Source organism: Brassica napus, chromosome A7 (assembly GCF_020379485.1).
Source record: "Brassica napus cultivar Da-Ae chromosome A7, Da-Ae, whole genome shotgun sequence".
NCBI classification, from domain to species: Eukaryota; Viridiplantae; Streptophyta; class Magnoliopsida; order Brassicales; family Brassicaceae; genus Brassica; species Brassica napus.
In genome coordinates, this window is record NC_063440.1 from 20,909,269 (window position 1) to 20,923,016 (window position 13,748).

A 13,748-nucleotide genomic window follows, 5' to 3' on the forward strand; every position below is an offset into this window, starting at 1 on the left:
GATTAACTAATTTATACTTATGATTTAGATTAGCAGAAAATAGATATATAATTTGGAAATTAGAATTTAGAATTTATAATTTATAATTAGAACACAAATTTCAAATAATAATTTTTAAAAAGTTATTTATATTTAATATACTATTATTTATTAAGGATGCTTTAGTGTTTTTTACTTTTTAATGAAATATATTTGAGAAATTCTCTAGTATAGCATTTTTAAAAATTTTGTCACAAAATAGTCTTCAATGACGAAAATAAATTTTATTAAAAGGTAAAAATATTTTTATCCTATAGTTAACTAATCCATATTTAGAATTTAGAATTAAGGGAATGAGTTTTGAGATAGGGTTTCAAATTTAAAAAAATAAAAAATTATTAAAAATTCAAAAAAAAAAAAAATTATTTTGGTTATTTTCTTTTTTGAGAGTTATTTTGTGACAAAATTTTTAAAAAAGCTATTTGAGAGAATTGCTTAATATATTTTGATTATTTTCTTACTTATGTAATATTTTGGTCAAAAAATTTTTTAAGAGATTTGTCTAGAAAAGAAAAACTGCTTAAAATAACTTATGTTAATGTTTTATGAATGATTATTAAATAATTATAAAATATTTAGAAGGACTAGTTTAATCTTTTTCTCACAAATTTAGGGTATTTATGAAATAGAAATATTTTAAAAGTAAATTTGGAAATTAATATTTGTGGTAAAATTATAATTATCTTATTAAAAAATTCATAACTTAATATTATACCAATGAGAATTTAATATATATATATATATTTATATATATATATATTTATATAGTTGGTTCAATTATATTTTATTATAAAAAGTTTTGAGAGTAACCAACTTAAAAATAAGTCTACCGGACAATATTTTATTAGTCCCAGCTAAAGGCTTCTGGTCACCTCTGGTAAGACATGTAGTCCGCCACAACAAAGACCTAAATTAACAACACAAGGCACAAGATTGTGAACCACATATTTCACTAGAATACCAATCTCACATCACATCGTCATCTTCTGCCAAGAAAATATGTAAGACTAGACTCCATCCACCCGACGATAGACATACGACTTAGAAACAAACAAGAACACAGAGAACCCCACGGCGCTAATAACAGCAAGTAGCCAATAGAAATAATCGAGATGTGCTCTGTTCAGGTTACTATTAAACCAGCTGTTTCCAGCATCTCCTCCGGTAACCAAATCAATCACAGACACAAGCAAGCTACTCAATAAGCTTCCCACACCCAATGCACTTAAGTAAAGCGCTAGACCGATGCTTCTCAGCTCTGTTGGCTGTAGAAAAACTCTTGCATTCCCACTAATGTAAGTACGTCAGCCAATCCCAGCATCAAGTACTGAGGGACTAACCACCATATAGACATTGGAACCGTTGTTCCCGGTTGGTCTATAAGCCCGTATTCTTTTGCTGTCTGAATCCGTTTTGACTCAACCAGTGCTGCAATCACCATAGTGAGAGTTGCTAGTACCATTCCGGATCCAATTCTTTTGAGCGTTGTGATGCCACAAAGATCTTTGGTTATAGACCTGGCGAATGGGACCAAAACACGGTCATAGATGGGGACAAAGAGGACTATTGCTATGCCGATAAGGACCTGAAGAGAAGCAGAGGGGATCTTCACACCAGGGAAGATTTTTTTCTAGTGTTGCACCTTGCTTTGTGAAGAAAGTCATGTATTGCGCGTAGGGGAGAGCGTAGCCGAGAGTTGTAACCCATACTGGGATAAGCCTGACAAGAGCTGTGGCATCTTCCACATCACTAACACTACACACATTGTCCTCTTCAGTAGATGCATGTGGGGCAAGCAAGGCTTTGCTTAGACACCTGTCACAAAGATATAGTGAATAATCTCAAAATCATTCAACAAAATTTTATGTTAAAATTAAATAAACCTTATACCTCAGCTTCTCTGGAGACCCTTGAGATGGGTTTGCCTCCAGCTCAGTCTGAACTTGACTCAATCTTCGATTCTTGAATGCTCGAAAGAAGACTCTACCTATCCTTGTAAAAGGGTTGGTTTCTTTTTCTTGTCTACTTTTACTGTACCTGTAACTCCTTCTCCCTACCACAAACAGAACAAGAGAGATCACCATGAACACACAAGGTATACCAAACCCGAGTGCCCAGCCGACAGCTTCCTGAATGTAGACAACAACTACAATGGCCAAGCAGATCCCTGCAGACAGACTAAGGTACCACCAGTTAAAGAAGGAGCTTCTCTCACGTTTCTCTTGTGTATCTTTCTCATCAAACTGGTCTGCCCCAAAGGCCTGAACACAAGGCTTGTGCCCACTTTGTCCAACGGCTACCAGATACAGAGAGAAGAAGAAGAGTACATTGAGCAAGGAAGAAGGTGAAGCAGAGACCACTTCCTTATTCTCACTGATAGGAACCAAAAGAGCAGACAAAGTCAAAAGTGCCATCCCCTGACATCAAATCCACACTATTCCAAGTCAAATTCTACTTTTCAACTTTTCATAACATATTACCACATATAGTTTTTTTCTTTGAATAATTACAAGGTGCTGAACCTGAAGGTCCGTACATCTCAAATAATATTAAATTAACTCTCCTTGCAAAAGGTGAATGACGACAGTTAGTTTAACAAAGTATAAACTTCATACCATCCCCTGGCATAAAATCCACACTAGTTCAAGTCATAGTCTACTTTTCAACTTTTCATAACAGACAGTTAGTTAAACAAAGCATTAAACTTCATAACATGTCCTAACCTCAAACCAAGATCGAAACTCAAAGCAAAGAGACAAGAAGGAGACCAACCAGTACGTAAACAAGAGACGCGATGATAATGGTTCGGTACCGACCAAGAAAAGCGTCGGCGACAAAAGCTCCCAGCACAGGAAGAAGAGAGGAGATTCCAGACCACGCGTTGACATTAGCTGCGGCAACCGCCGTAGATTGACCAAGTGGTCCAGTCAAGTAGCTGATAAGATTCGATGCGATCCCATAATAAGCGAACCTCTCCGCAACCTCCACACCTGCAAAGATACTAAGAGATTCAGAAGCACGGGTAAAGTATCAGAAACAGAGTAGCTTGTGATCTCACCGATTATGAACCATGCGGCAGTCCATCTACCGGTGTTTGATCTGTCGGCGACAAGCCCGTCGTGGTCAACGGCGTCCATCACGTGTTCTTCTAGAAGAGGTGTTTCTACGGTTGTGGCCATTTCATTAAAGGAGAAAATAACCAAAGGCAAGTTTTGTCTCCTTTTTCTCAAAAATTTAAAAGGTTTTGTCTCGTTGCATCTTTAATCTCGTTCTTAAGCTAATCTTGTTGACTTTTTTTGTCTAATTGTGTTGACATTGTTTGTTTGTTTTTTTTGAGAAATTAATTAAGATTTCATAAGTTGCTAGTACTTTAAAAATACATATTTAGTCAAGTAAGTTAATGTTTGAATTTAGGATTTATTGATTATTGTTTAGGGTTTAATATTTAGGTTCGATTTTATAAAAAAATTGTATATATTATTTTTAAATATTTATAAATAATTTAGAAAAAGTTAATTTAATTTTTATTATTACAAAATTTAGGTATTTATGAAAATAATTATTTTTCAACGTAAATTCGAAAAACAATATCAAGTGGTAAAATTGAAAAAAAAAATTGACGGTCTAATTATGTTGATTAGGAAAGTAATTAGTAAATTCTTATCAGAATAATTTCTTGACAAGAATCCTACACTACACGTTAGGAAAACTTTGACGCTACTTGTCCATAAACAAAAACCAATCACCCGAGAGTCCACATCACCAGATCCATCTGAGACAGGAATCCTTAGAGACAAAAATTCTCCATAAAGAGTAACAAAAAAAGGAGATTTACTTCCAATAATGAGCAACAGATTGGTATTTTTTTAAAACGAAGTTTTAGAATTTTAATTTATCGGGTTCAATCCTTTAGATTTTAATTGAATTTTACCATGCAGCTTCCTAGACAGAGCGGCGATTTCGTGTGCCTTGGCTGACATTGAAGAAACAAAAGCAGTGCTTAGGCTTGTTCCCATATGGATGAGCCACGAGCCAGTCTGGTCAAACGAGCTGGTTCAATAACGACCTGAACAAAGCTCATCTAGATTATTTCTACTGGCTTCTCTCAGCTTCATTGGTTTAGCTTTCTACTTGTGGTTTACCAAGTTGTATATACAACAGAGCAAACACTCTCTTACTCCTGTTACTATTTTCAATCACACTCAACTCAGTTGTGTGTTTCATCTCTAAGCAATAGAGATGACAATCGATAACAAAGTGGTTAAGAAGAAATCGTACCAACTATTGTAATGAGAGAATATAAGCTCTTCAAGGTTGGGTTAAGAGAATATTACATTTTTACTATTACTACTGCTGTTATCTATTTTCTTCTACCGTAACAAAAACAAACAAACAGACTCTACACATAATGAAACCATCTGATGCCTAGTGACTTCAATACTCGTAAAAACTAGCAAGTCTCGTGTTCTTCCGAATCAAACTGAGGAGGCATGACCCTCTTCCTTACAAGCATTTCCGCTGTAACTTGCTTTCTCTTTAGTCCACCTCTTGGTCTCGAGGTGAAATCTTCATCGGCTTCAACAAAATCACCCTGAAACCACCATTCAAACTTCCTTTCAGACACAAGCCTCTTCAGAGTTTGTAACCAAAACAAGATGCAGACAGAACTTACGCAGGTATATACGTGGGACCCAGAGTTCTCGTGGTTGTTTCTGACGTGTTTGTAAGCAAATCTCATGCCACAACCTGGAAAGCCACATACAAAGGGTCTGATATCCTCGTGCACTGCTTTCAAATGTTTCTGAAGATTAGAAGGCTGCAAAAATCACAATAATATATAATTAGGGGATGCTCAAATGTTTTGAGTTAACTTTGAGTAGCTCTGAATGTTTCTTTACCTTTGAGAATGTGGAAGAGCAACCCTCAACTTCACACTTGAACTCTCCTGGTGATGATGAATCTTCGTCATGAGTCTTTAGATGTCTTTTAATGTTTTTCTTCAAATGCTTAGAACCACATATCTCACAGTTGACGTGCTGGTGGGAAGATCTTATGTGTGCCTTTAGACATTCCTCGTTTGTAAAGTACTTCATACACCCAATCTCTGAACAAAAAGCCTCCACAGAGTCCAATTTCACTGCCAATGTAAATTCATAAGTAACATTTGAGAGACTTTGTAATTGGCAGATTCATATAGTGACGTAGTGTCAGTAGAATTGTGTACTTACCATGAGAATCCTCATGCTTCTGCAGCTGTGAAGGATACTTGAAGGCCTTTCCACAACCAACTTCTTTGCAGACAAGCTTCTTCTGACCAGAAGAACATTCCGAGGGTTGAGAATCTCCACTACCAGTATCATCCTTGTTACTATCGCCGTCAGTATGAAACTTCTTAACATGCTTACTGATATTGCCATGTATTGAGAATTCACTCTTGCAATTCTCCACTGGACACTTGAACAGCTTCCCTTTATGGGTAAGAAGATGTCTATTGAGATGATCTTTTCTCCTGTAACTCGCAGTACAATCATCCACATAGCAGGTAAAAGGTCTCTGCACAACGAGAAAACAGTTAACCATCAGTAACATACCCCATAAAAGACACCATAATCCAAAGCGCTAAAGAAGCAAGCTAGTAAATCATCATATCTCAGACCTTCAGCGTGATGGAGGCGTACTTGCTGGAGCTTCTCAGGAGGTCTCCCTACCTGATACTAGTCCATAACATGTAGCCTCGCATTTTGGAGTTCTCTCTTTTGGGATCCAATGCCTCACGCAATGAAATAAGTTAATACCCTTTTTGTTATTAAACCATAAAGGCCATTCATTTCCTGCAAAGGTGTAAACTTTTAGCTTGTAATAAGACCAACACTCAAAACTAAGCAAACCCACAAGCGTCTTGTCTCAATCTCCATTAGATAACGAAGCTACCACAAACAGAGTGAGAGAACACATCACTCTACCTCAAGAGAGTGGCTTTGCATATGCTGCTTCAAGTGAGCAGGTTTCTTAAACTCAGCACCACATTCATTACAAGTGTGTTTACCAGAGATCTCTTCTTCATCCTCACAAGCTTCCTCATTTCTTTCCTCTTCAACTTCCATCTAAACCAAACACGTATAAACAGGCTAAGTCGATACACACCATCATCGGTTTAGGTAAGCCTCAGAGAGAGATTCAAACCAAACCTTATGATGAGATTCGATGTGTGAAGTGATTAGATACTTCTTCGATCTGCTGATTCCGCAGTACTGGCAGAGATAGTTCCTTATGTCCTTGGTCTTCGTTGGATTGACGTCAACGTTAGCTGCTTCTTCCGACATCTCTCTTTGGTTGTTGTCTACACAATAACTAGGGTTTCATCACACGCCGCAAACGATAGAAGCGAGTGATAGGTGGCAACAGTTTCTATTTATATACTTCTAACCTAGAAAATATGGGCTTTCGATTATATAATGGGTTATATCATGGGCTCACAAGCCCATTGAGTCGTTTTCTTCAAAGAATAGCTAATAAGACCACTGAGCTACGTGACCTTGTTGAGAGATGGTTTCTGACTTCTGAGCCAGTTGATAAAGTGGCCAGATGTTGGACCTGACCACTTCAATATATTATATGTTTTCTGGTTTGTTTCTATTTTGAGGTATGCTTATAACCTTCCAGAACTATGTGTTCCTCACTTAGGCTTATGCAGGAGAAAAGAGTCCGCATAAGCCTAAGTGACTTGGAACGATTTAGAGGCTGTTTGGATCTCTGAGACATAAAGAAAATGGTATTAGAGTGGAGCTCGGGTGATGAGTCACATGGCATTGTCCTAAAGAGGTATTCAGCTTGAGAGATGTGTTTGAATTGTGCATACATAGTAAGAAGGACATTAATCCCACCAACATCCAAATCATACCCGATTTTTACTATACAACAATGAATATGTTCACCTCTCAGCAGTACCAGCTCTAAGGATAGACAAAAGGGATACACGTCCGGGATCCATCTTAAAAACAAATAAAATTATTGATAGAAAGGATTCAGATTTTTTTTTTAACAACAAAAATCCGTAATATTATATTTAATCAATTATATTGCATATACAATAAATTTGTCCATGGATTCAACATAAGGTTGAGCCAGTCCTGCTTCTCAGAAGTAAACCAGACAAAATACACATCCTAAGAACACTATGTAAGGTGTACCTGTTAGGAATTGAAATCAAATTCAAATTGGTATTTGTGCCCAAAAAGAAAAATCAAACTGGCATAAAAAGATTGCAATATTTATTTCAACACAATATTTTATTAATGTATATTTGATGATAGACTGATCAGTTGGTAGATAACAAAAAAAAAAAAAATCAGTTTTGGCAGCTAAAAGTGCAGAGACAGTCTTTGGCCATTCCTGGCCCTCCCCCACATGCCCCTCTTCCTTGTCTTGCTCCCCACTTTGCAGTACATTGATTGGCACACTTTTGAGGTACACAAACGGGGTCTTGTACAAAGTGTTCATGACACAATTCTTCTCCTTGTGTGTCCTCCATCACCATCCCTAATAACACATTTTTAAAACAATTATAAATATCATCTTAGTTCTTGTCGTTATAAAAATGAAAAAGGTGATGATAAAAAAACTCATCAAATAAAAAAACAAACATGAAAATATTTAATATATTTTAAAGTGTAAAACAAACCTAGAACTAGAACGATCATAAAGGTAGCAAAGATGGTGTTTTTAGCCATTTGTATGATATGTGGATGTAATTATATTGGATGTAATTATATTGTACTTGTAAATATCACACACACATATATATATATATATATATATATATATATATATATATATATATAAGAAACTGAATGCATATTAATATCACAAATTGTAATAATAGAAAGAAACAAGTAGATCAACTAGTAATCAATTAGATTTTTTGTAAAGAAAATGTCATAGAAAAACAAATAGAAAGATATTTACACTTTAATCTCTCTTATTAAAACAGAATTTTTAAGTTGGACCATCTCTTTGCTATGCAATATTTTAACTAACTAATAATGTGGGTTATTGATTGAGATTTATCTCAGTTTTGTAGGTTTGTTTATTTTCAAATCATCAAAATTTACCAATTATAATGTAGATTTATTTCCTATAGTTAAAGCTAACATCAATTTTGAAAAAAAAAGCATACATCAAATTTCTACTAACTTTTACCAATCATATGATTTACATCCCCTAAACATTATTTCCCAATTGATTTACATACATGTCGTCACCACAATCATTGTCACAAAAGAAAAAAAGATGACATGTCACCAACCTAATTGTGACATATAAAATTTCCTTACAAAAAATTATATTATTTGGTAAGACTTTTTAAATATAGTAATGATCCATGTTCGAAATTTCGCTAGGTGCAACGCGTGCGGTTGACCTGGGCCTAGCGCCGAATCAATTAAACGGGGATTAAACGGAAATTAATCGGCGCCTAGTTTTAATACTATTATACATTTAATGTTATCGATTACCAATATATAGCGTGTGGTGTGGTGGTTGAGAACGTTTTGTAAGACCGTGAAGTCGCCGGTTCGAATACATGTAACGCATTTGTCTTTTTTTTTAGACTTTGCTTTATTAAATGATAATTACATTATTGCCACTGTCTCTTTCCCCAATCTTTCTGCAACCCTAGCCGACTAGCCGTGTTTCTTCTCCAAATACAGATTGTCCTTCATTTTTTTTTGAGTTTTCTTGATGTTTACAGCCTAAATTAGTCAATTAATTTCGATTTTGGAGATCTGGGGTCAATATTATTAGATTCAAACAGTTTGGAATAGAGAATTTGTGCGCTGATTTCTTCAGTTCTACGTTGAACTCGGAGAAACGTCGCGTCACCGCCTGGCCACGCCGATCATACCCTTTTCGCTACGGTGGCCACGCGAGCAGCGCCTGTCAGGCCAAGAACTCGGTTAACGCGGCGCGTTTTCGAACACGGGTAATGATTAGTAACTATTAGACCATCAATGAAAAGTAAACTTTTTGTAGACAGATTTCTTTTTGGCAAGATTTTTAAAATATATTAATAGCTAATAACTCATACACTAAACCCAAAATATATAAAATATATCACATTACTAAAAATAAACTAAATAAAATTACATTATATTTTTACATTAAATTATATATCATATTTTCATAAATATTTATTTTATTAAAATTATTTGTAAGTACAAATTAACAAATACAAAACTAAAGAAAATACTGATCGAATTTTTTTTTTTGTTGATGATTAAATTTTAAATGTTTATTAGCATTTATTGGTTCATTAGATTAATTCACAAATTATTTTTTACCAGTTTAACTTATTTTTTTTAAACAAAACTGTTGGTGATTGTATTTTTAAAATTTTTTTAGGATTATTGGTTCATTAGGTTAATTGACAGCTTATTTTTAACCAATGTAACGTATTTTTAACTTAAAAACAAAAATGAAAAATTTCTTAAAATTTATATGTTATATGTTTAGATATAGACATCGTTAAAATTAAGGATGAGAGGCATATTTTTAAAAATTATAGTTAAATATAATATAACATAAATAAAATTTTATTTTTAAAATGTAATTCTAATTGTACAAAATTCAAACAATCAAAAGAAACAGGATTAAAAATATTTATTTTTTCCAATTGATGAAGTTAAAATATTAAAATTATAATATCAAAATGTAAAATATTTTTATTTATATGAAATAATATTATATTTAAAATTATTATTTCTTCGCATTGCACATGAGAACTCCTAGTTTATTTTTAAAGCTAAAGCAAAAAAAAAATTATTTTAGGCAAAAACATACATCATTGTTATTTACACTGTAGAATCTTTAAAATGAAAATTTTATACAATATCAAATCAATTAGATAATCCTAGATAAAATTTATTACTATTTAAATATTAAATTTTTATATTCTAAAATTATATACATAATTTCATTTACTTTTCTGTACTTTTAAAAATAGTAAATCAACTAATAATTTTATTTTTCTCACATGATGTCGAGGATTATGCTTGAATGCTGTTGTAGATTAACGCCATGAGTCATCTCTCGATCGCCATGAGATCGCTGAAGCTTTTATACTCGCCATGAGAGTGTAAACTCATCGTATACTTCAAGCTATCATACCTATTACGGTTCTTTACATTTGATTCTTAGAGTTACAGATTTGTAGACTATCATTAAACCTCTTCGGTTGATGGAAGGAGTGTCTTCATTGACAGAATGGCAACCTGGAAGATATGAAAGAGTGATAGGTTTTAAATGTGTGATTGGGAACTTAATGAAACTCTGCACTGAGGTGTTTGTGAGAGCAGTTCATGAAGCGAAATGGATGAACGAGATGGAGGTAAGGTGTTTGAGTTTCAGTTTTCAGTTACTGTCTCTGTATAGATAGTTTAGGTATATAACCCTTAGTGTAGAGAAGACTGGTGTCTGGATAGTTGTATCAAGTGTTTTCGTTGCTTGCAAATCACTTTGATGGTCTGGAGTTTCAGTTTTCAGTTACTGTCTGTATATTGGTCGGTCCAAGTCATTTAAACAAACCCCTATAACGCTAAAGCAAATATACATCAAGAAATAGAAAAACCGAAAACGCCTAAGAAATGCGTTTGGTCATAAGAACGCGACGTTTTCTTCCTATCCAAGTAGAGGTCCAAGGTGGATCAGACTCGACCACGCTATAACCAGCGTTTGAGTAGAGGTTTCTAGCGGCTGCGTCGTCTTCATAAGCTCTTAGAGCAAGAAGCTTGAATCCCCATAAGTAACATATAACATCACATGCCTTTAACAATGTACTTGCCATCTTCTTCCTCCTATTGATATAACAAAACCAAATTCCTTTAGTTATAAACAACATTAGTCACTAATTTTTGTAACGAAGAAAGAGAAGAGAGAGAAGACCTTTGAGCTTTGGAGACGGCTAAGCCCGAGACGTAAAGATATTCTTCCTCACCGGGAAAGTGGCGGAGTACTGACTTTTCTGTCTGAACTGTGATGTCAACTACTCCAACGACACTTGAGCTTGAACTAGTGTCAGCTTCGCCTGCTTTCTCCGCCACGAGACATGCATATCTGCCGCATTTAACGTTGCATAGTTATAAGTAAGCACTTAGCAACTAATTTTCTTCTTGAAACAATGTTTTTGTTCTTTGCTTTTACCTGTCAGGAGGTGAATTCTTTAGTTTGTAGAGAAGCCCTGACAAAACTTCTGCCTGCAAAATGTGTATTCATTACATATGTCACTAGGATGGTCCAAATTTTACATAAAAATACTGTTATGTATACACAAGCAAAGAAACTTTAGATCCAAGAATCCAAATTAAACATAATATATATGTATCTACTCTACACAACTATTCTTCTAAGATTACTGAACTTTTTATATGCATTGAACACATGCAAACCTTATTATGGAAAAAATATACTGAATTTTTCCAACAGACTGAGACTTTTGCATTAGATCATCAAGAAGGTAACACAAGAAAAGAGTAGACTAACCTGGAAAAACAAAAAGAAAAAATCATTGAAAAGAGCGAGAGGGATGTGGAAAGCTTCGGCTTGGACCAGAGACACTCTCCTAATCTCTTCTTCGTCGTCTCTCCTCAGCCTCCTCACGCCCCACCCGTGTTGACTCACCATATACTTCAACTCTAACTCCGCCGCATTCTGAGTCAAACTCGTTAGGGACTCGGTAGATGCGCACCGTACGATCCCTGGGAAGCGACTCCACTTCGGCTGGCTGGACTTTCCCGGATATGGAAACTCTGGCCTAGCGGCGGAGTAGAGACTCTGTGGCAAGTGAGCCATCTTTATTTTTCTAGCATTTTTCAAAAAAAAAAAGATGAAACGTTCATGTTTCTTTAAATTTTATCAAAAAAAATGAAAGAAATGAGATAAGCTTACTTCCATCGTTTGTTTTTTGTGTGGTTGAGATTCATTATGGAGATTTTGTTTTTTTCTTTAATTAGAAAAGATAAAATAATTCAGGTGGTTTTAATAGCCACGTTGACATAGTATGTCACGTTGAGAGTTGGACTTTGGAGCAGCATCCAGATATCTGCATTATTTACATAGAAGAAACATGATCTAGAACTCAAATTAAATAAATTGCAGAAGTGGTTAATGATTCTTTTGAATTTAGATGATAACAACTTGTATGTGGCAAACTTCTGTGAATGTTGATTGTTGGATGAGAATTGTGTATACAGTATACTTAATGCATGCATGATCAAACATATGAATGTCAATTATTGGATGCCAATTGTGTTTCCACTTTGTATCACAAAACTAGCAAAGAGTTTTATGTTGCATCTCCAAAAGGGCCAGAAACTAAAACTAATCAAGAAAAGCCTCATGTGTGAATAAATGGGCCAGGCTCAAAATAAAATGAAGCCGGCACGTGCACGTGTGATCTTATTTCAGTCTCAGCTTTCCTCCGAAACGAATTCGCCGTAACAATCTATTAGCTGTTACTCGATCAATTTTCTGATAATGGCGTTGAGCAGCGGAGTCAGATCGATCTCAAAGATCATAGCTTCATCCGAGTCATCAGTGTCCAGATCTGGTTCGTGCTTTACATTTATGTATCTATATGTGTCTTAGCAGCAAATGTCAGGGTTACAATGATCAGCTTGTTTCGATATGTTTCTTGAAAATCAATTCTTTAAGATGATTTTTATCAGTTCTTGAGCTAGTGCTACAGTTGTATACCTTGTTTTGGCCTTATCTGTAGATATCAGAACTTGCTGAAGCTTTCTTTTGTTTGTCATTATCAACAGTGAGCAGAAGCTTCCACTCGACTGGAGCTAAGAAGATGAGCGGAGGAGGGCATGGCCATGACGAGCCATACTACCTCCACGCTAAGCACATGTACAATTTGGACCGCATGAAGTACCAAGGTCTCAAGATGTCTCTCGGTGTCTTCACTGCTTTCAGCATCGGTGTTGGAGTTCCTATCTTTGCTGTTGTCTTCCAGCAGAGGAAGACCGCATCTGGTTGAGTTGAGTCTCTCTTCTTCTCAGCTTGAATAATTTGTATGGGAATTTTCAAACTCTGCCTCTGCAAGAGAGAGTTTCTTGCTTCTTTTTGGAACTTAGCCACAAGTCTTATCGTTATGGTAAAAGTATATTATTCATCTTCTTTTGCTGGCTGTTTGATGCTGGAATAATGATTTCTTTTTTCCAACTTTGATTGGAATTGGAAGTTATTGTTTGAATATTTTTTTCAGTTTGAGCAAAAAAGTTTGCTTTATACATTTTTGTGTCACCATGTATGTGTTGTACCAGTGTGATCCATTTGGATACTAGAAAGATCTCCCAATAGCCAAGAAAGATCAACTTATTCACAAGTCCAAAAGCTAACATGAAATAAAGGAAACACACAAACCCCACAAATGATATGGCAGCATTCAACCGCCAAAAGTATATTAAGTCCTCATGGCCCATTTAGAAAACAAATAAAACAATCTCACTTTTTCTTAACTCACCGTTAAATTCGAGATCCATGAACAGAGGGATGGTTGGGAATCTTTCTTGCTAGAAGCCAAGAAGGGTAAACCTATTCGTTCTTCCCAAGAATGCGTTTTGGTTTTATTTTGTTCCACCATGCGCTACAAATACAATGACTCTTATGTACGTAGTTTGTTTATTCGGTCAGATGAGATGTAATCATTT

The 13,748-nt window shown here is 35.1% G+C and overlaps 3 protein-coding genes, 1 long non-coding RNA gene and 1 pseudogene across 5 annotated transcripts; 2 read left to right on the forward strand and 3 right to left on the reverse strand.

Moving 5' to 3' along the window:
- Positions 1 to 806: 806 nt before the first annotated feature.
- LOC111198310 lies at positions 807 to 4,094 on the reverse strand (annotated as a pseudogene).
- Positions 4,095 to 4,300: 206 nt separating this feature from the next.
- Positions 4,301 to 6,453, reverse strand: LOC106353758 (transcription factor IIIA). Of its 2 annotated transcripts, none has more exons than XM_013793550.3 (6): positions 6,228 to 6,453; positions 6,003 to 6,143; positions 5,268 to 5,592; positions 4,938 to 5,176; positions 4,712 to 4,855; positions 4,301 to 4,630 (listed from the first exon to the last, which is right to left on the reverse strand). In XM_013793550.3, the coding sequence occupies exons 1-6, from the start codon at positions 6,360 to 6,362 to the stop codon at positions 4,490 to 4,492; spliced, it is 1,125 nt and encodes a 374-aa protein (XP_013649004.2). In that variant the 5' UTR covers positions 6,363 to 6,453; the 3' UTR covers positions 4,301 to 4,489. The 2 variants fall into 2 exon arrangements, with proteins under 2 accessions (XP_013649004.2, XP_013649005.2); XM_013793551.3 differs by having other exon boundaries at positions 4,938 to 5,143; positions 6,228 to 6,436.
- A 1,601-nt stretch (positions 6,454 to 8,054) lies between these two features.
- LOC125576256 lies at positions 8,055 to 10,590 on the forward strand. The gene is made up of 2 exons (XR_007314687.1): positions 8,055 to 9,019; positions 10,105 to 10,590. It is a non-coding gene; the product is annotated as an uncharacterized LOC125576256 (long non-coding RNA).
- Positions 10,515 to 11,970, reverse strand: LOC106353757. The gene is made up of 4 exons (XM_013793549.3): positions 11,575 to 11,970; positions 11,236 to 11,288; positions 10,978 to 11,148; positions 10,515 to 10,889 (listed from the first exon to the last, which is right to left on the reverse strand). The coding sequence occupies exons 1-4, from the start codon at positions 11,881 to 11,883 to the stop codon at positions 10,673 to 10,675; spliced, it is 750 nt and encodes a 249-aa protein (XP_013649003.2). The 5' UTR covers positions 11,884 to 11,970; the 3' UTR covers positions 10,515 to 10,672.
- A 513-nt stretch (positions 11,971 to 12,483) lies between these two features.
- On the forward strand, positions 12,484 to 13,330 carry LOC106357046. The gene is made up of 2 exons (XM_013796734.3): positions 12,484 to 12,640; positions 12,855 to 13,330. Exons 1-2 carry the CDS (start codon positions 12,568 to 12,570, stop codon positions 13,073 to 13,075), a joined length of 294 nt encoding a protein of 97 aa, XP_013652188.2. The 5' UTR covers positions 12,484 to 12,567; the 3' UTR covers positions 13,076 to 13,330.
- The last annotated feature ends 418 nt before the right edge of the window (positions 13,331 to 13,748 follow it).

Coding starts and splice junctions, on each gene's coding strand:
- LOC106353758 (XM_013793550.3), bottom strand. CDS start 6,362: ATGTCGGAAGAAGCAGCTAACGTTGACGTCAATCCAACGAAGACCAAG. Junction 6,144..6,227: donor ACATCGAATCTCATCATAAG/GTTTGGTTTGAA, acceptor TGTTTGGTTTAG/ATGGAAGTTGAAGAGGAAAG. Junction 4,631..4,711: donor GGTCCCACGTATATACCTGC/GTAAGTTCTGTC, acceptor TGGTGGTTTCAG/GGTGATTTTGTTGAAGCCGA.
- LOC106353757 (XM_013793549.3), bottom strand. CDS start 11,883: ATGGCTCACTTGCCACAGAGTCTCTACTCCGCCGCTAGGCCAGAGTTT. Junction 11,149..11,235: donor AAGAATTCACCTCCTGACAG/GTAAAAGCAAAG, acceptor TAAATGCGGCAG/ATATGCATGTCTCGTGGCGG. Junction 10,890..10,977: donor GCCGTCTCCAAAGCTCAAAG/GTCTTCTCTCTC, acceptor TTATATCAATAG/GAGGAAGAAGATGGCAAGTA.
- LOC106357046 (XM_013796734.3), top strand. CDS start 12,568: ATGGCGTTGAGCAGCGGAGTCAGATCGATCTCAAAGATCATAGCTTCA. Junction 12,641..12,854: donor GTCATCAGTGTCCAGATCTG/GTTCGTGCTTTA, acceptor CATTATCAACAG/TGAGCAGAAGCTTCCACTCG.